This window comes from Pogona vitticeps, chromosome 4 (assembly GCF_051106095.1).
Source record: "Pogona vitticeps strain Pit_001003342236 chromosome 4, PviZW2.1, whole genome shotgun sequence".
Lineage (NCBI taxonomy): Eukaryota > Metazoa > Chordata > Lepidosauria > Squamata > Agamidae > Pogona > Pogona vitticeps.
Genome location: NC_135786.1, coordinates 121,911,974 through 121,932,044, shown reverse-complemented (window position 1 = coordinate 121,932,044; position 20,071 = coordinate 121,911,974). Strand labels below are relative to the sequence as shown.

General features: G+C 41.9%; 1 protein-coding gene across 2 annotated transcripts in view; it reads left to right on the top strand.

The window, feature by feature from the left end:
* TNN (tenascin N) overlaps positions 1-19,610 on the top strand; it is a 96,780-nt gene extending 77,170 nt beyond the window's left edge. The window contains exons 9-15 of one of the 2 annotated variants that reach the window (XM_072998224.2): positions 1,878-2,008; positions 4,484-4,616; positions 8,888-9,039; positions 12,900-12,996; positions 15,239-15,406; positions 17,049-17,212; positions 19,255-19,610. In XM_072998224.2, the coding sequence (XP_072854325.2) occupies positions 1,878-2,008; positions 4,484-4,616; positions 8,888-9,039; positions 12,900-12,996; positions 15,239-15,406; positions 17,049-17,212; positions 19,255-19,401 (992 nt within the window). In that variant the 3' untranslated portion in view covers positions 19,402-19,610. The remainder of the gene's footprint in view (positions 1-1,877; positions 2,009-4,483; positions 4,617-8,887; positions 9,040-12,899; positions 12,997-15,238; positions 15,407-17,048; positions 17,213-19,254) is intronic. The other variant, XM_072998226.2, reaches the window with a different exon arrangement.
* The last annotated feature ends 461 nt before the right edge of the window (positions 19,611-20,071 follow it).

Genomic DNA, 20,071 nt, shown 5'->3' with positions numbered 1-20,071 from the left:
GAATTAGTCTGCTGAAGATTTCTGAGGAAATATTGTTATAGGAGAGAAAACTTCTTAATTAGAGGAAATGCACACTCTGGTTGCCTGACTCTTAGTTAGTGAGAGCAAAGTGACATTCTCTGCCTCAGGCACTCAAACAGTGTGCCACAGAAAGTGCAAGAACTTTTCCTGATTCATTTCCATCGAAGACCTACTGGTATAATGAAGCCTAGGAGGGACAGATTGTTTGGTGCCCTACAGCTCCCTCTGCTGTCCAAATGAGAACAATTATGCATAGAACAACTCTCTATTAGTTCCCCTCTGCTGTGGTCAAGTATTGTCCTTGTCTGCATCTTCCCTTTCCCAATGTTATTGCAATTGATGGAGAGGATATCATTTTTCAAAAACTGTCAATTTTTGTCCAAGTAGCTTGCTGCTCTTTAAATATGCAGCCAACAGAAGAAGGACAGGGTGGAAAGTTGTGACTTCTCTGAAAGGATTGTAAGTCACTGGGGCATGGAAAACATTGGATGGGAGCAATTAAAATCCATCGCACTGGATGTATTTCTGTTCCTGACGGTAGCTCCTCTAGCTCCACCATCTTCAGCCATCTGAAAGTTTCTTCCTCTCCTGTACAATTCTTGTCTCCTTTCTTCATTGATAGGTATGAAAACCCTGACCACAAGCCACTTGATGTTGCCAGACGTCCTTCATGTCCCTCCTCTAAAAAGTGTCACTTCCATGAAACTCCCAACAGTTCGACACTGTTCACTAAATTAGATGTCACTGTGCTCAATGGGGCTTAGCTCCAGGGGAGTGTACGCTGGAAGCCTGTCTTAGTCCTTATGTCCCACAGCAGGGCTGGTAACATCTAGCCCTCCAGATGTTGTCAGCTTCAACCCTAGAAGCCATAGCCAGTGGTGAGGGATTATGGACATTGCAGCCCAAGGTAGCAGAACAACCTAACTTTCCCCAACTCTACATTGTCGAAGCTAAGTCTACATGCATGGAAGTGAATGGATGTCCAAGATATAACTGGTGTGAAAGTCAGCTTGGTGATATTGTTGTTGCTTTCTCTGTTGGAAATGTTGCACCCACATATGTTGCCTTTAAGAGGTTTTGGCTGGGAGGGACCTTTCTGAATTGGAGTTGCTGTCAGTCAATGGAGCAGCAACCAGTTGTTCCCTCTCTCAGAATTTTGGAGAGAGCAACACCTCTCTACTCACGAGAGAGTAGAGAGCCCTTTTCCAGTCACACAGTCTGTGTTCAGTTAGAGCTAAGTGCTCAGTTAGAGTCAGCCATGTAATCATGAAGCTAGTTAATCGTGTTCAAAACTGTTTGTGTACAAGTTAATATTTTTCTTCAGAATGCTGTTTGGTTTTGATCTATGAAGGACTGTAAGTAAATGGAATATTTTATTCTTTTCTCTTACTAATGTCTCTGAGTGATTTACTGACACAGTAAGTGCCAGTTGAGAACAAACCAATAGGGGGTGGTCTACTTAGGGGAAACTTGAAGCTAATTCTGACCTTTAGGAATTTTTTATCCACTGTGTAACTAGAGGCATTTTTGAAAATCCAAACAGATTTCCACACTCTGCCAATATTCTCCAGTAGCAGGGACACAGTTGTTGCTTTCAAAAGCAGCACCAGTTTGCCTTGGTATTTGTCGGGTTTGTGCTGCTTGTTTTGAGTAACTGTAAAAGAAGTGCTGTGGGGCTCTCTCGTAAGAAGGACCCTCGAAAGGACCACAGCACTTCCAGCTGCCAAGGGAAAGGGGAAGGGGAAGCAGGACATCTACCAGGTTTTGTTTTGCCTTCTTCACCTATGAAGTGATGTCTCTGCATGCACAGATCACTTCAGAGTCTCACATTAAGCATTGCTTTCTGTTTGGCCTAGAAATTGACACTCCCAGGAATTTCCATGTGTCAGATGTGACCCAGTCTGGTGCCGTGGCCATGTGGTTACCACCCGATGCTGAGATCAGTGGTTATCTCCTCACTTATCAGGAGCCAGATGGCACCAGCAGGGTAAGTGTTTGTATTGCTGTGTCTGTCAATGTGAGAGGAATCCATCTAGCCATGTAAAGAGATTTAAGGTGTACTTTTATGGCACTTTGAACATATTGTGTTTTCACCTAAACTTACTTTTTTTAAAAAACGTGAATGACAAAAATTTGTATAACTGGAAATACATGCAAACACACTTTAGTCAATTAGAAAATGTGTAGAAAAATATACACACCAATAAACGTATATAAATAAATATGTAAATTATGGAAATATATATAAACGAAAAAGCCAGTTTTACAATCTGATAAAAATGGAGGATAGGTCAGGAATGTAAACTGAATTTAGAAAGGGGGGGAATTAATACTAAAAGCTTTTCCCATCTCAGGTCTGTTCTACTTGATATGGAGATACTAAACGCTGCTTTTCAGAATTAAGTTTTCTGTCCCAATTGCTGTAGGAGTTCACTCATTCACTCTTTCATCCATGTGCTGGGTTTACAATACATTTTTTTTGTTTGGCAGACCTTAAGTGCAAGACAGTAATCTGTTTCAAACACACACACGGGGTTTAATTCAGTTTAATAGACATTTTGAAATGAGGTGAGACTTGTTACTCAGAATTTACATTAGGTCTATTGACTTCAGTGGGTTTACACTGGTTAAAACTAAACTGGATTAAGAGTGTATCTATAAAACTATTCTGTAACTAAATAAAACTGGCTATTTAAAGACCAAGTTGTCTGGATAGCTCAGAGGTTGTGGAGCCAAAGGTTGGGAATTTGATTCCTCACTAAGCCTCCTATGGAGTAGAGCCAGCCTGTGTGGCCTTAGGCAAGCTACACAGTCTGAGAGCATCCCCAGAATAAGGGAATGGTAAGCCACTTCTGTGTATTCTCTAGCTAACAGGTTCACAACCTGTGGGTCATGACCCTCAGGGGGGTCACAAAGTGTTTTCGGGGGGGGTCACTATAGTTTTGGGAGAAAGGGGTCACATTGCCCTCTACTCCCACATTCCTCCTCTGTTCCCTTCTGCACATACCCTGCCATCTCCCTCACTTGTACCCTACCCAAGGCAAGCTCTCTTTGCTCTTCACTATGGGTCACCTGGGCGCCCCTAGCTGCATGCTCTTCTTCTCCGGGAGCAGCTCTTCAGTTCTAATGGTTGGCTGGCTGGTTTGGGAGGGGGACCAAGATGGGAAGGAGCAGGATGTGGGACCCAACTATAGCCACCCCAAGCCAGGCCAGCTGCAGCAGGGGTTGAGGGGAGAGAAGGCAGTGCTGGGCTAGCAATTTTACCCCCTCCTTGCCTCATCCATGCATTGCTGCCACCATCTTAGGGCAGATGTCTGAGGAGGCAGCTGCAGCACAGCCACTGCTTGAAGGGAGGATAAGAAGGATGACGGTTCCCTTCCTGAGGGACAACTCACTCTCCCTCAGTATAACCGAATTTTAACCCACCCTTGTTGTCCCTACTTCTAAGAGTCTATTAAGGGATTGTCAGGGTGGGGGCAAGTGACTTTAACAAACACTCAGCTGTGAATTTTGAAGCTGGCTGCCCAGCTACAAGTACAACTTCCACATTAAATACTAAATTAGAATTATATTCTGAGAAATCTATTTTAATGTTTTCTTTACCCCATTTAAAATCCATTTTATGCAAATATGGTGGTGGTGGGGTTACAGGTTACTTGGCTGTTATAAAAGAGGGCTGCCATGTGAAAAAGGTTGGGAACCACTGCTCTACCTGTAAAACCCTGTGAAGGATCACAATGAGTCAGAATTGACTTCATGGCACATGATTGTTGTTAATTAAAAGCCCAGGTAAGGACTGTGGACTTGCCCTCTCATCACAAGGATTTGCCATGGTTTTGATTGTAGTGAAGAGGGCTCATTTGCTTCCATTTGTTGCTAACATTTCTAGCCAGACTCATGATGATTTACAACAAATAACAGTTCTTAAAAGGCATTTAAACCACATAAAAGGGAATTATAGATACAGCAGTCATTAAAACAACCTTAAAATTTAGCACAGGGATTAAACAATAGAAGTATATATTTCACAGCATTTAAAAATAGTGGCAAATTAATTGCAATTCACAGATTAAAAGTGGGGCTTGTATTTTTGTTTGCAGTGTTCTTGTGTTGGGAATATGACTATGCCTAACTTATTTGCTTTCATATACTGTCTGGATTTGATTCTATGCACCCTGTGCAGGCTAAACTGGATCATTCATCATTACACATCCACAGTACACACTTAACTTACCTCTCTAAGAAAAATTAATTTTCTATCTGCTCATGAATGACAGTGTTTTGATGATGGCTGTTTCTCTGCTGATTATGTTTCTCCCTGTCCACAGCTTAGCTGTCACAAGGGAGACATTATTAAAAAATAGAGCAGCTGGAGAATAGGTAGGTGGGAGAACAGGAGTATGAGCTAAAACATTCTCCTGTTCAGTGGCATGTAATTTCTGGCTTTTCTTCTGAGTTGCAGGAAGTGCTGCTAGGTCCTAATGACCAAAAATTTGTGCTAGAAGGTCTTGTTCGGGGGACTAAGTACACCATATATATTGCAGCCTTTAAAGGAGATCGCTGGAGCAAAAAAACAACTACCACCTTTTCTACAGGTAGGTCTGAGTTATTGTGGTAAGTGGGCCAGGTGTGGGGGGGCTCTGTATGTATTTGGACAGCAATTTCCATTTCAACCAGTGACTTCCATAGCTAGTGGTGCTGGAAGTTGCAGTCCAACAAATATGAGGTGACCCACAGTTGGCCAACTTTGCACTATGCGGTGTTTCCTCAGATTTTGCATTTTAGTCCTTGATTGATTATGCTGTGTCTCATCTCACTATCAGAGCCACACCACACACAAATTCTTCTTCTAAAGAACTAGAAATGACATAGAGTGTGATATAATGTTTTCAGGATTTTTCATAGCCCCAAGGAAACAATATAACTTGCAACTTGTAAAAAAGGTGTAATCATCAGACTGACCACTAGAGGGAACCAAATGCGATGTATTTTCTTCATAAGACACACAGACTTTTCACCTCACTTTTTTGAAGGGAAAAGTGTGTCTTATGAAGCAAAAATATGGTAGTAATCAGAAATTTGAGGCAGGGTTTTGTCATGTCACAAACCAGTCGGGTTTCAGGCAAGCTCCTGAAACTAACCAGGACCTGTCGATTCTGCCCCCCCGATCCAGGGGGGCATCTGAATTCAGAAGCGGCATCTGAAGCAGCAGAGATGACAAAGGAGGGATGGGATCAGCAAAGGCCACTTCCCCCTTTGAAGTTGCTGGGAAAGAGCTGGGAAGACCCCTAGCAGAGAGTGAGAGAGAGCACAAAAGGATTGTGAAAATATCTCAGCCAGAGACTCTGAGTAAGTTAAAATAGAGTCAGCAAAATGGACTTTATCATTAAAAAAAAAAAACCTTACAGTAGAAGCCAGCCTCCCCCCTCCAGCTTGGATCAAGAGAGCAAGAGGAGAGAAGAGAGAAAGGGAGAAGGGGGAGAAGAATACCTTGCCATGAAAATAGAGCAATTTAAGATAAAACCTTGCTCCTGTGGCTATCTGAAATACTGATATTAAATCCTACTTACTTCAAAACATTGTGGATCCTTTAAATTTTTATTGTTGTGACTTGGTGACTGTGAGAAATTTCTACCCGGAAGGAAGCTCCTCCCTCTCTTGGATTGGGCATATAAATAAGACTGAGAAAGAAAAGTAAGGTTACAGCGACATCTGCTGATAGAAGACTTACTCTTATTTACTTAAGAAGAAGGGGGAAATCAATATGGTGACAAAAGATGGAAAAAAGAGAACTCAAGGAGAATCATCAGCACAGGAACAGAATCTCAGTGGGATATTGGGGCAAGAATCATTTAAGGACTGGCAACAGAGTATTCAAGAGATGTTATCAACAGAGCTACAGCAACTACAAGGAGGGATGGCTCAGCTATGTGTTCAAATGAAAGATTTAGGGATGCAAATGACTGATATTAAAAATCAAATTACAGAAAATAAAAAACAAATAGCAAAAATAGATGCGACATCAAAAAGAATGGAAGCAAGACTGGAGACCTTGTATACAGAGATGTGAGACTTAAAGCAGGAAAGAAAGCAAGATGAAATTACTCTGTTAAATCTACAAATGGAAAGAGCCAATGCCATACTTAGATTCCACAATATGCCAGAACAAAAAAGAGAAGATACAGTGCAAATGATTACTACTTATTTAGCATCGCTCATGGAGATGCAATCAGAAAATGTTCAACAAAATATAGACACAGCATGAAGAATTAATACAGCACACACCAGGAATAAAAATCTCCCCAGATAAATTCATGTTAAATTTATGAGAAAGATCTTTTGAGATAGAGCTCTAAGAAATATATAAGGCAAGGAATTTAATAGAAAATATACAGAAATTTAGATATTCAAACATATTCCATGGCAAATAAGACAGAAAAGGAGGCAATATGCAGAGTTGATATCCCTCCTGATATCAAACTGAGTTATGATGACTGCCTGAAGGTGTCCTCTTTGAATTCCAGAAGCACAGTTATTATATTAACTCAAAAATGGAAGCAGAAGATTTTATGAAAACAAAGGAGAAGTGGCTGTGGAGGAAAAAAGGAGAAAAAAAATGCAGTGATAAAGTGCTCTAGTGTTAAACTCAGCAGTTTGTGTAAAAATCTAAAAAAAACAACTTCTCGGCAACTAGGGAGAAAAATTGCAGGGGTGGGTGTTCTTGCTGTCCAAAACATCACACCTAGCTTAGTACAGTGGGGTCTTGACTTAAGAACGGCTTGAGTTAAGAACATTTTGACTTAAGAACCACTCTCATAGGAAAATATTGACTTGACTTACATACTTAGATTTGAGTTAAGAACTAAAAAAAACCACACGGGAGGCAGGGAAAGTGCAAAATTTGAACTTTCAGTTAACTGTTGGCCAGTGAAAAGGGTGCCTGTCTGCTTCCTCACTCCTCCCAGTGTTTAGAGAGTGAATTGGGAGACAGTCTTCAGACTGCCTGGTACTGCCTGGACTGTATTTTCCCTGCCTTCCCTGAACCTTTCTTGACCTAAGAAAAAAAGAAACAAAATATCCCCCTCTAGTGGTCGAAGGCGGAATAGCAGCTTCCCATTAGTTTCTATGGACGGAAAAGAGCAGATATGGATCAAATGGTTTTCAATGCATTCCTATGGGAAATGCAGATTTGACCTGAGAACTTTTTGATTTGAGAACCGCCTTCCAATACGGATTTTCTCAAGTCAAGACCCCACTGTATATCACCAGAATACCATCCAGTCACATACCCCACCTTTTTGGCGAACAAAAAAACCCTGATCACACAGGGAAAACATAGTTTGAATTTTTTGAAAAAAGTAGAAGCCTTCTTTTGCAGGGGGGAAAATCCTCTTCTTCGGAAACGAAAATGGCTGGACTGATTCACATTGGCCTTTGTCTTGTGTGATCAGTTTTTTAAAAAATGAATGCATCAATTTTACTTCTACAGCAAATCCCGTACTATTTACCTGTGTAGTTGCAGCCTCAATAACATCAACCAAAGTACTGTACAGTGGGCCCTTGACTTACAGACGGCTTGACTTACAGACTTTTTGAGTTACAGACTTCTCTGGCCACAAAATTTAGGTTTGACTTGCAGACTGAGATTTGACTTACAGACCAGAAAAAAACCAAAATGGAACAAAAACGGCCTGTTGCGGGATTAATCAGTTTTCAATGCACTGTAGGTCAATGGAGACTTGACTTACAGACTTTTTGACTTGAGAACCGCCTTCCAATACGGATTAAGTTCTCAAGTCAAGACCCCACTGTACGTACATGGAAAGCATGCCAGCATGATCATTATTAGAAAACATTGATACAAATGTTTAGGATGTCCTGTTGCTTACTGGGAATTGGCTTAGTGCACTATAGGGAGGGTGGTCTTGCTATCCATTAAACGCTAAAGGGTGAGCCTCTCACTGAACTACCCTCCCCAAGGCACACTAAAGCAATTTCCAGCAAGCAGTGGGACTGAGGGGCGCTCCCTTTTTCTTTCCAGCTGATGCATGGGGAATGAAGCAGGCAACAGTGGTAAAAAGACATCTCTTTTTACCACTGTTGGTAATTCTCCCAGTCCCAGAAGTTTGCCTGGGGGACTTTTAGGTGATTTCTAGGACTGGGAATACCACAATTCTGAAAATTCCATCCCAAATCACAGATATATTGGATCGTTTAAAGGGACAGCAGAATTCTCCACCTTTCATCAGTTTCTACAGTACCTTCAACTGCTTTTCCTGAAGCTTCTGCTGAGATTTACATTGCTTTGCCTGATTTCTTGAGAGGAAGCTAAGTAATTAAGGATTCCTAATGGCCAAAAGGTACTGATCTAGTGTCAAGTGAAACTAGTGTTGCTAGGGATTATGGGTTTTATTATTACGTTGCCATTGTTGAACATAACATTTTATATGAGAATTTTATAATGGAGGAAGGAAGAAAGGAAGGAAGGAAGGAAGGAAGGAAGGAGCATAAAATTTAAAACTGATAATGGGAAGGACTGCAGAAGGAAGGGAAGGCATGGCCAGAGAATGGATGGAAGACTGTGCGCAAATGGAGCTCCATACACCAATAGCACAATCTTATGCATCTCTACTCAGGTGTACGTCCTGCTGAGTTTGGTGGGACTTCTTCCTAGGTAAGTGTGCCTAGGCTGCAGTTTAAAGCTTGACTTATGGGACTAATCTTGCCCTGTTGCCATTGTATCTCCTTCCCTCCTATGGTTTGTGGCTTGTGTTGCTTTCCTTCAGCCTCCTTATGTGACTGTGCTGTTCAGAGATGTTTCTATCTATTTATACTTTTTTATTTTTAATCTCCTTTGTTTCTACAGTCAGTTTACGCTATCCCTACCCAGCTGATTGCAGCCAGATGCAGCAAAATGGGCATGCCACCAGCGGCATGTACACCATCTATCTGAATGGTGATGTTAACAGGCCCCTGCAGGTGTATTGTGACATGACCACTGATGGAGGTGGATGGATAGTGAGTGTGACTCTAGAGACTGCTATTTTTTAAAATTGCTTAAAAGGAATGCTGTATTTTTAATCCAAAGCATGCCCAATATTGAGTTTTCCTTTGTCACTGTGTGAAAATTAATTCAAAGCTGACACAGAATCATAGAATAGTGAAGTTAGAAGGGGCCTATAAGGCCATGATGTCCAACCCCCTGCTCAGTGCAGGAATACAAATCAAAGGATATCTGCCAGGTGGATGTCTAAGTTTCTCCGGAATTCCTCCAGCACTCACTACCTCTCAAGGTAACTGGTTGCACTGTTGTACTGCTCTAACAGTAGGAAAGTTTTTTTCCTTATATTCAATCAAAACCTGGCTTCCTGTAACTTGAGCGCATTGTTGTGTGTCCTGCATTCTGGGAGCCACTTCTCTGTATGACAGCCTTTCAAGTATTTGAAAAGTGTTATCATATCACCCCTCAGTCTTCTTTTCTCAAGGCTAAACATGCTCAATTCTTTCAGCCTTTCCTCGTAAGGCTTGGTTTCCAGCCCCTTGATCATCCTTGTTGCCCTCCTCTGATCTTGTTCCAATTTGTTAGCTCCCTTCTTGAAGTGTGGTGTCCAGAACTGACCACAAGACTCAAGGTGAGGCTTAACCAGTGCTGAATAAAGGGGAACTAGCACCTCACAGGATTTGGAATCTATGCTTCTGTTAATGCAGCCTAAAATAGCATTTTCCTTTTTTGTAGCCACATCACACTGTTGGCTCATATTCAGTTTGTGATCTATGACGATTCCAAGTTCCTTCTCACTTGCAGTATTGCTCAGCCAGGTATCCCCCATCATGTAACTGTGCAGTTGGTTTCTTTCTCTGTGGTGCAGTACTTTGCAATTATCCCTGTTGAATTTCATTCTGTTGCTTTCAGCCCAGTGCACCAGCCTATCCAGATCATTTTGAAGTTTGTTTCTGTCTTCCAGGGTATTATCTAATCCACCCAATTTTGTGTCATCCACAAATGTGATTAGTATTCCCTGCACTTACTCATCCAAGTCATTAATAAAAATATTGAAGAGCACCATAACTGGGACTGATCCTTGAGGTACCACACTTGTTAACTCCTCCTAATTGGAGAAGGCACCATTATTCATCACCTTCTGAGTATGATTCTGTAACCAATTGTGTAACCACCTGACACTTGATCTATCGAGCAACACCTAGTTAGCTTGCTAATCAGGATATCATGGGGCACTTTGTCAAAAGCTTTGCTGAAGTCAAGATATACTGTGTCTACAGCATTGCCTCTATCTATCATGGAGGTTACCTAATTGAAATGCAACCAGATTAGTCTGGCAGGATTTGTTTTTGACAAATCCATGTTGGCTTCTAGTTATTATTATTTTCCAGGTGTTTGCATAGTGACCTTTTTGTAATTTCTAAAATTTTCCCTGGGATTGACATCAGGCTGAGTGGCCTGTAATTCCCAGGTTCCTTCTTTTTTGCCCTTTTTGAAGACAGGGATAACATTGGCCCTCTCCCAATCCTTTAACACCTCATCCGTTTCCCATGATTTCAAGAAAATAATGGATAGTGGTTCTGAGAGTTCTTCAACCAATTCCTTCATTACTCTCTGATGCAGTTCATCCGGCCCTGGAGATTTGAACTCATTCAACGTAGTAAGGTATTCCTTGACTATTTGTTTATCAGTCATCAGCTGCAATCCTGTCCTCTCTACTTGTGTTTCACATTTGTCTGGACAGTCATAATCTGACCTATGGGAGAAGAATGAGCTCAAATAGGAATTTAGCACTTCTGCCTTTTCTTTGTCATCTATCATCATTTTTCCATCTCCTCTGAGTAATTGTGCCATTATTACTTTTCTTTGTCTTTTGCTTCACACATACCCGAAGAATGCTTTTTAATTTCTTTTAGTGTTTCTAGCTAATCTCAGCTCATTCTCAGCTTTAGCTCTCCTAATGCCATTCCTGTAATTCCTCGTTACTTGTTTGCAGTCTTCCTTGGTGATCTGGCCTTCTTTCCACCTCCTATACATGCATTTTTTTTTGTTTTTAGGTCTTCCCTGAGCTTCTGAAGCCACACTAGCCTTTTTTTGCTGCCTCCCACCTTTTTTTCTTGTTGGAATTGTTTGTAGTTGTGCTTTTAGAACTTTGTTAAAATAAGCACCCACACTTCCTGGACTCCTTTTCTTCTTAGGCTCTTCGGCCATGGGCTCTTACTCATCCTTGTTCTGAGATTATTTAAATAAGCTTTTTAAAAAATCCAACATATATGTGTGGCTGCACTCTGCTTTGATTTCCTTTGAAATCAAGAATTCTAGAAGGACATGGTCACTTTTGCCTAGAGTTCCCCTTACTGCCACTTCCCCCACCAAGCCACCTCTGTTGGTCAAAATCAAGTCAAGGAGAGCAAATCCTCTAGTTTCTCACTTTTTGTAGGAGAAAATTATAAGTCACACAGGCCAGGAATTTCTTGAAAGGTCAATACTTGGCAGAATCTGCATCCCAACGTACTGTATATCTGAATAACTGAAATCTCCCATCACTACTACATTGTGTCTATTTGAAAACCCTGCGATTTATTTTTCAAAGGTTTCGTCCACTTTCTGCCTTCAATTGGGCGGGTGGTAGTAGACTCCAACTACCAATTTCCTTTTGTTTTTTGCCCCAACTAGATTGATCTAGATGTTCTCAATGGGACATCCAATCTCCTCCTCCTGTATTTCTGTGCAGGAATGTGTATTTTTTTTACATATACTGGAACTCCACTTCCCTTTCTATTCTCTCTGTTCTTTTTGAACAATTTATATCCTCCAGTTGCCGTATTTCAATTGTGGAAGTCATCCCACCAAGTTCCAGTTATTCCTATCAAGTCATATTTGCCTTCCTGAACTAAAATTTCCAGTTCTTCTTTGTTTCCCATGCTCCTGGCATTTGTATTTAGACACTGGAGATTGTGTGATTTGTGGCCTGTTTGTACAGTTTTATGAATATTACTATTGATGTTAATGTTAAACATAGCAACCAGCACATGAGAACTACATTCTTTTCTTCATTAAACCTGTCCCCAGTTGCAGGGAATGTTTTAGGAGACGGATGAGAGATGCAGGCCAAGGCACGTATCTCACAGTTTAGATATGTGCTGGTAATTAGCAGAAGCCAGCAGAAAGGCCACTGTGCCAATTGGGTTTTCCAAAGAGTCTATTTGGAATGCTCATTTTCAGGTGTTGGCAGATACCCCCTGTTTGGTTTTGAAGAGTAACTCTGCCCTGGATTATGCTCTGCCTGTCCTTTGGTTGAGCCTGGAAAATTTCTTTAAAAATCTGGAAATTCTTTTGAAATAGGTGTAAGTTTCTTCAGTTTTCAGTTCCTCTTCAGCTTGCAAGAGCTGAGCAGGGCTGTTAATAGCAGGCCATTTTGGAGGTCCACTCATTCATAGGGTTGCCATAAGTCAGAGGTGACTTGACCGTATATAAGAACCTAAGTGCATACATAGGTTGATTAAGCCTCCACACAAAGATGGCCTTGAGGAGGCACATGCAGCCTCACTTTGCTGACTCCTGCTGTGAAGACGGAAGAAAGATATGAGCCTAAACCTGCTGCAAATGGCACAGGTAGAAGGGTTTGAACAATGCCTAGAAGTCAGAAGAATAAATGAGTGGCTAATAACACAGTCAGAAGCCCAAGTCTTAAGGAGAAATTCAAAGAGGGACAGTTGTTCAAATTTAGAGCCATGCTGCTTTGATACTTTCATTTTCAATCTGCTGTGTCCATACTTTATAAGCTTACCTAAAATATTCATCTACAACTGCATCACTGATATTTAAAAATCAATTAATTAGGTCAATCAATTGGCTTCTACTTTTGTTTCTGCAGGTATTTCAGAGGCGGAACAATGGACAGCTGGATTTCTATAAACGCTGGAGGAATTACGTTGAAGGTTTCGGAGATCCCAACGGGGAATTTTGGCTTGGTACTGTATCTTCACCTTGAATCATCCGCTGTAACAATGTGCAATTTTTTTTGTTTCTCATTATGTAACAAAACTATTCTAGTTCCCTGCATTTCTGCATTTAACATTTTCAGTCCAACCTAGATTTCATGCAGACCCAAATCCCTTCTCTCCCACCCTCAAGCTCCCTCAGCCCTGCCCCAATCCCTGTTCCATTGAAATCCTACTTTAGTACCTCATCAGACAGCACCCAGGAGCAGTGTGTGTGGAGGGCAGGTCCTGTCTCAGCCACTGTGGCAGCTACACCCTAGCTGCAGGGGGAGGAGGGAGACCTCTCCCCCACCTCCCTTCTGGCACCTGCTGGGGTCCTTGGCAGCACATGAAATTGGAAATCCTGTGCAGAAGTGCACTTTTCATGCTCTCAGTTTGCTGTTCTGATCCTTTCTATTCATTCCTTCTGCATATTCAGTAAATCCTGTCTCTGTTTCCCCTCCCTGATTCTTTACCCCCATGCTCTTTAGGACTTTCTCTAAAATAGATGGTAATCATGATCTCCCCTACCTTAACTCTAACTATGTGCATTCTCTCTCTCTGTCCCCCTTTCTAAGTGGAAACAAATAAATAAATAAACAACCCCCCTCAAACAAACAGCTTTGGGGTGACTTTCCAGGTGACATGGGCCTCGACCTGCTCCAGTGACCCAACCCTAGTGGTGCCACTGAGCCAAAGACTTTCTACTGATTCTGCTGAATGTATTTCAATGAGCCAAAATCCTGTTTGTGTAGTTGTAACATAAAGTTTCACACATGTAAATTTGCTTGGCATTATGTCAAGGCAACAGGGGATTCATGTAATTCATTTGTGACCATTGTGAAATGTGCTGGTGGAATTGCTTTGTGGATAGCATTTCTGCCTTGGCACCATCCTTGCCAATATAGGCATAACAGCTATGATGCAGGATTTCAGCTACGCCAGGAACTATAGATAATTGAGAAGGAGATACACTCTTAGCTTAAAATGATGGAGCTTTGTCCTCTTACGAAATATTTCCTAAATCTGTTTAGCTGCCAAGGGAACTCGTGTGCATTGCAAATATCTCTGAAACCACAGGGCCATATTGGTTTAATTGGAGAGCTTGCCAGTTTGCTGGGCTCCTTATGAACGAGAAGTGTGCTCTTGAGCTGAGATGGCCAGTCTGCGATGCACATCATATGCCCTTTTTCTCTGTGTGGCAAAATAAAAGGTGGCACACACACACACACCCAGATTCCACCCAAGACGTCAGTCAGACTGGCAGTAGACCCATTTCAACTCTGGCGCTGGAATGGCACCCTCCAGCTCATCTGGCAGCAGGCTAGCGTAGGGGGTGGCTCCTATAGCTCTGTCTATCAATAGTGGGTAATAGCTGGGAAGCTGCAGCTGCCGGCCCCTCATCATCCACTGCCTGAGACAGTGACCCCTTTCTCCCTAATGATGAGACCAAACTACCTAAGTGGCATTTTCTTTAGCTCCTCTTCTTATGCGAACTCTGTTTGACTTGCAAAGATGTATCTTGCAGCTCTTCCCTCATTTTATCTTTGCGGGCACATGCTAGCTTGTCAGGCAATAGGTGGACTGTTGGATACTGCTTTGGGCCTGGCCAAGGCCACTTCTTTAGTGATCTTGTTTATCAAGCAGTGTGAGAAAATCTGTGCCTATGTTGTCCTCAGTCAACGAGAACCTGTTCCTTCACGAAGTCAGAAATCACACCAGAGAGAAACATGTGTGTCACTGCAAAGGTTTCTGGGGGAAAATGGCCATTTCCCTCAGGGGGGGCTTGCAGGTCATATTCTGATTCTGTACAGGTGGACCAGCTGCCTAAAGAAGTGCTTCTAGGTGGGCCCAAAGTGACATGGACAGAGCTACCTTGCTTTGCCTCTCCCAGGAAGGAAATGCAGAAAGCATGATGTTAGTGTTGGCTTAGAAGTATTTGGTGCTTCTACTGACACAACTCTTCCCTCACTTCAGGCAATCTGCTTGCAGTATTTGGGGATCATTGCCAATATTTGTCTGTTGTCTCCTCCACCATCTCTTCCAGAGAACACAGGCAATTTTTCTCTATTTTTTTTTAAAAAAGAAATAAACCACTTGACTATTAGTTAATTGAAAGAACTGAGTACAATTGGCATAAGACAAATATAAGCCTCATCTATATAAATAAGTATTTATATCAATCCCATAGTATTATTAGATTAATCTGGTAATACATATGTCTATCATTTAGGCCTTGAGAAGCTGCATGAACTCACCAGCACTGCCCCTGTTCCATATGAGATGAGGGTGGATTTACGGACAAGCAATGAGTCTGCCTATGCGGCCTATGACCTGTTCCAGGTGGGACCCAGCAGAGACAGATACAGGCTCTCTGTGGGAAAGTACAAAGGCACGGCAGGTAAGAAAATGCTTTCCCTTTGCTGTTGGTACTTCATGCTGCAGCAGTGAACAAGGAAATCCACAGTGTTTCCCTTACTATCACTGTATGGGGCTGATTGACTGGGATGAACTAAAGACAGGGGCTAAAGAGTCTGTCTGCATATTGTTATTCAAAGCAAGATACATTCATGTGAATTTCTCCTGTTCTTCACCCTATAACTTTTTATTAATAGAAAAACAGACATATGTGTAACTATGAGGTTTGTCTGTTTGCTAGTACCCATACAGTCATGGCCAAAAATATTGGCACCCTTGCAATTCTGTTAGAAAATGCAACCCTTCTCTCAGAAAATTGTTGCAGTTGCAAATGTTTTGGTGCTCACATGTTCATTTCTTTGGTTTGCATTGGAACAACACACACACATACACACCAAAAAAAAAAAAAAAAACAAACAGAGAAAAAGGGTCAAATCTGATGCAATCCCACACAGAAACCCCAAAATGCACTGGCCTTCCCAGAGCTGGCAAACTTCATCTCAGCTAGTTTGCTGAAATCTTCTAGACTTCTCATTCTGGGTGACTTCAATATCCATGCCAAGGCTGAGATTTCTGGGCTTCCTTGAACATGTCCCAATGTATCAACTGCCCCATACATTGGCAAGTCATATGCTAGACCTGGTATTTTCAACAAGGCAAGGCGTGAGTTGCCCGAGTATTACAGACCTCATGTCTGTTCGCTTGTCATGGTTGGACCACCACCTGATAAAATTCAATGTCTCAGTGGATAGGACCCAATAAGATGGTTCACCCTTGCAGACTTCTGGATCCAGCTGGATTCCAGGATGTTATGATCTGGTTGCAGGCCCTGTTGAACCCCAGTCTCTGGAATGGTACACCACAGTGACTTGGAGGCTGACAGGGGCAAAGTGTCCTGGCTGGTTCTCCTTGATCTATCAGCTACTTTTGATACCATCGACCATGGTATCCTCCTGGAGAGTTTCTCAGTGTTGGGGATTGGAGGCCCGGCTTTGTCATCCTTGGGAACTATTCCCAGAGAGTGCATCTGGGGGAGATGGCTTCTACCTCTTGGGCTCTAAATGGCAGAACCCCTCAGGGGTTGATCACCTCCCCCTTACTATTTAATATATGAGACTGCTGGGTGAAATCATCAGGAGATTTGGAGTTTTGTGCCATCAAAATGCAGATGGTACCCAATTCTATCTCTTCTTCCACCCTTCTGCCTTCTTGTCCCTGCCTGGCTGTAGTTCTGGAGCTTTTCAAAACAATCCACATGAATAGCCTCTGAGAGTATCAGCCTATCATTTTTAATGGCCGCCTGTTTTTAAATGTAATGTCAGCCTAATTTTAACCTCACTTTTAATTATGTTTATTTTTTATATCATTATCACTTCTGAGTGACCATTGGTCAGATGGATGGTATAGAAATTGAATAATAAAATCTAATTTTATTATGAAAATGCCACTTGTGCATGATTATGGATCAATTTTCTTTTCATTTGGGTACAGTTGTATACAGTGGACCTTGAAAGACCTTCCTTTGTATTTCTGACACCCTAAAGGCTAGCACTTACATCAGAGATCAGATATTAATGAAGTAGGAATCCTGCTGGTTCTAATGATCCCTTTTTCTCCTGCTCAAGGGGATGCCATGACATACCATAATGGTTATAGGTTTACTACCTGGGACAGGGACAATGATATAGCTATCAGCAACTGTGCAATGACACACCATGGTGGCTGGTGGTATAAGAACTGCCACTTGGCCAATCCCAATGGCAAATATGGAGAAAACAAGCACAGTGAGGTGAGTACCAGGCATTCAAGTCCTGTTTTTTGTTTTTTTTTTGGTCTACATTGAGAATTCCACTTCTCAATATAAAGAACTTTCCTGTGGTGATTGATACATTTTGGCACTTTCATAACTGTGTTATGAAAGGAACATGAAATCTATGTACCATATCATCTCAGGACTCTGTTGACCTTATCCTCTGTAGACATCAGGTTGGGGGGAACCTAATGAAGCAGCCTCCATTGCCCCAAGGGCTATATATTCACATCTGAGGACAACTCTGTTCAGGTGTTCTCCTGAATGCAAGAATATTGCTATATTCACAGTAAGGGAGTGCCTTTTGATTGATTGAGAGACTTGCTTATCAGAGTAGTGGTGGGCAAATTCAGGTGTAAGGCTAGAATTTCACATCTGTCCCAAGTGTGAAAATACCGCCTTTCACATAGTGAAGGTTCATAAGTGCATGTGAGGCACTGCCCCCTACCTGGCAGCTAGAAAGGGTGGTAGAGGCCAAGAGTAAACTATGAGAGTGCAGAATCTACTGAACAAACATAAGGCAATACAGTAAGGCCTCCCTATCCACAGGATCAGTGTCTCCTGATTCACTTCTCATTAAATATATATAATATATTCTATATTCTATATTAAATACTATAGCCCCCATACATATTTATATGTATTTCCAGAGTAAATACATATTTACCAGAACTGGCCACTAGAAGGAGCCAGAAACCCTGCAAAATATAGTGTTCAATACTTCACATTTTTCAACATCAGCAGGGGTGGCCTTATCACCAATACTTGCTGTCTACTGCATTCTTTAGTTCAGTTAGATTGTGCCATGTGTTAGGAGTTATACTACAGTTTCTGGGCAAGGAATTTGGTAGGGTGTGGGAAATGCTCTAGGATTCAGACAGTCAGATCCGCATTGTTTTCCACTGACTACATAATATAAAAGTTTATGAGAATCAGCCACTCCCATCCATACTTTTTTCTTCTACTGCTGGGGCTTCTACTATTTTCTATATTAAATGCATTTGCATTGGTTGAGGTAGTGTTATCATTTGAACTGATACATAAATATATTTGCAGGGGTGCTGGTAGTTGGTGGTGGTGGGGAGAGGACATGCACCACCATCTTGGCAGAAAATAGGTTTCCTATCTAGGTAATTCATCACTGTCCAGCCTATGCATCCATGGAGAGAGATTGGGAGCCTAGCAAACAAGCAGTTTGGGGGCATTTCTGCACAGTGCTTTGCCACTTCTAGCACCTCCCCACTGCACCACTTGCATCATGAGAGAGGACGAGTTGGAGCCAACCTCACACCTTTGACTTATTCTCCGCTGCAGAGACTCAGCGCACTATGACGTCAATAGAAATACGTTGCTGCTTCCCTGTTGATCCCTAACTCCTGATCATAGATGAATGACTTAAAGAGCGCCAGTCACAATACATATCTTTGGATGATTGTCCATTCTGAGAATTGTCCATTTGTTCCCACTCTCTCTTTGCTCTCCTTTAACCAGTTTTCTCTTCATAACCAGACCCTCTTTATGTCCCATAATTGCTAAGTTTGCTCAGGAGCTTTTTGGTGAGGGACTTTTGTAAGTCAGCTATTGATTGTCTGCTGGTTTGCATTTACACATACAGTACGTGTGTTGTCGCTCTCAAAGACTCTTTCTCTCATTCTTCTCTCTTGACCTGAGTCTTCACTCCTCTGCACAGTCAGAGGACTCACCGTGCTAATGTATTTGACAGGATTGTTGCAAGGATTATAGAAAGATAATAGATTTGAAGTGTTTTAATATCTCAAATGTGCTACAGAAATGCTATTACAGTATTATCATATCATAGAATTGGACCACTTATCGATACCTGTTGAAAGGTTTTGGTACTAGACCTAATTTGTTGGTTCGATATGGAGTTTGACAGTAAGAGAACAGTGATAGCAGGAGATTGATTTTATTTCCAATAGGAGCAGGTGATTGGGTGCTCATAGATTCAAGAGGATGGATCTCATAATGTCATTGTCATCCTCTGTATTTTCTCTTTGCAGGGAGTTAATTGGGAACCATGGAAAGGCCATTTGTACTCCATCCCTTTCACCGAACTGAAGATCCGTCCACGGTCTCATAGCTTTGAGCCTATCTTTGGCAGAAAAAAGAGATCTGTGATGCTGAAGAGTAAGAAGGCTAGAGTTTAGAATGACTTCCTAGAACCACGGTGCTTGAAACTCCAATGTGTTATCGTGTAACAATGTGTCGTGCTTTGGGTGACTTATTTTAACACATTTATAATCACAGCAACTGATTTAAAGTCTCATAAGTATTCTGGTTTAATATCTTGAGAGCACTATAGAACATAGATTGCACTGTGAGCATGGTGAAAACTAATAAATGAGAACTAAGCCAATTCATCAGTTACACTCTTAACTAGGTGTGGGGCAGGAGTGGGAGGGATAGATGCTGTAGTTGTCAGTGGCAGTAGTGACCTCCGTTTCTGACAGCCACTGGGCACAACTACCCTTTTCTGCTCTTCAGTTAGTCCCAGGTTCTTCTTCTGAAGAAAAAGTGCCATCCCACTGCACTCCCAGCAGTGTCTTGTTTTAACTTGTTGAAGAAAACAGAGACCACCATGGTATATCTTTTTTCTTCTTCTGTGCACTCAGAACCCTGAGGGTTGGAGTTGCCCAGGAGTTACCATTCAGCTCCTGTGCTTGCCCTTCATTTATAGTCCAGTGGTGTTTTGGTAAATTAGGTGGGGCCTGCTGGTGGCTTAACTTTATAGGAGGCAGTGGTTCCCTTGGTGACCCTTTTGGCTTTAAAGAGCAGCTCCCTGTCCCTTTCCTCCTTGACATCAAACTTGTTATCAGA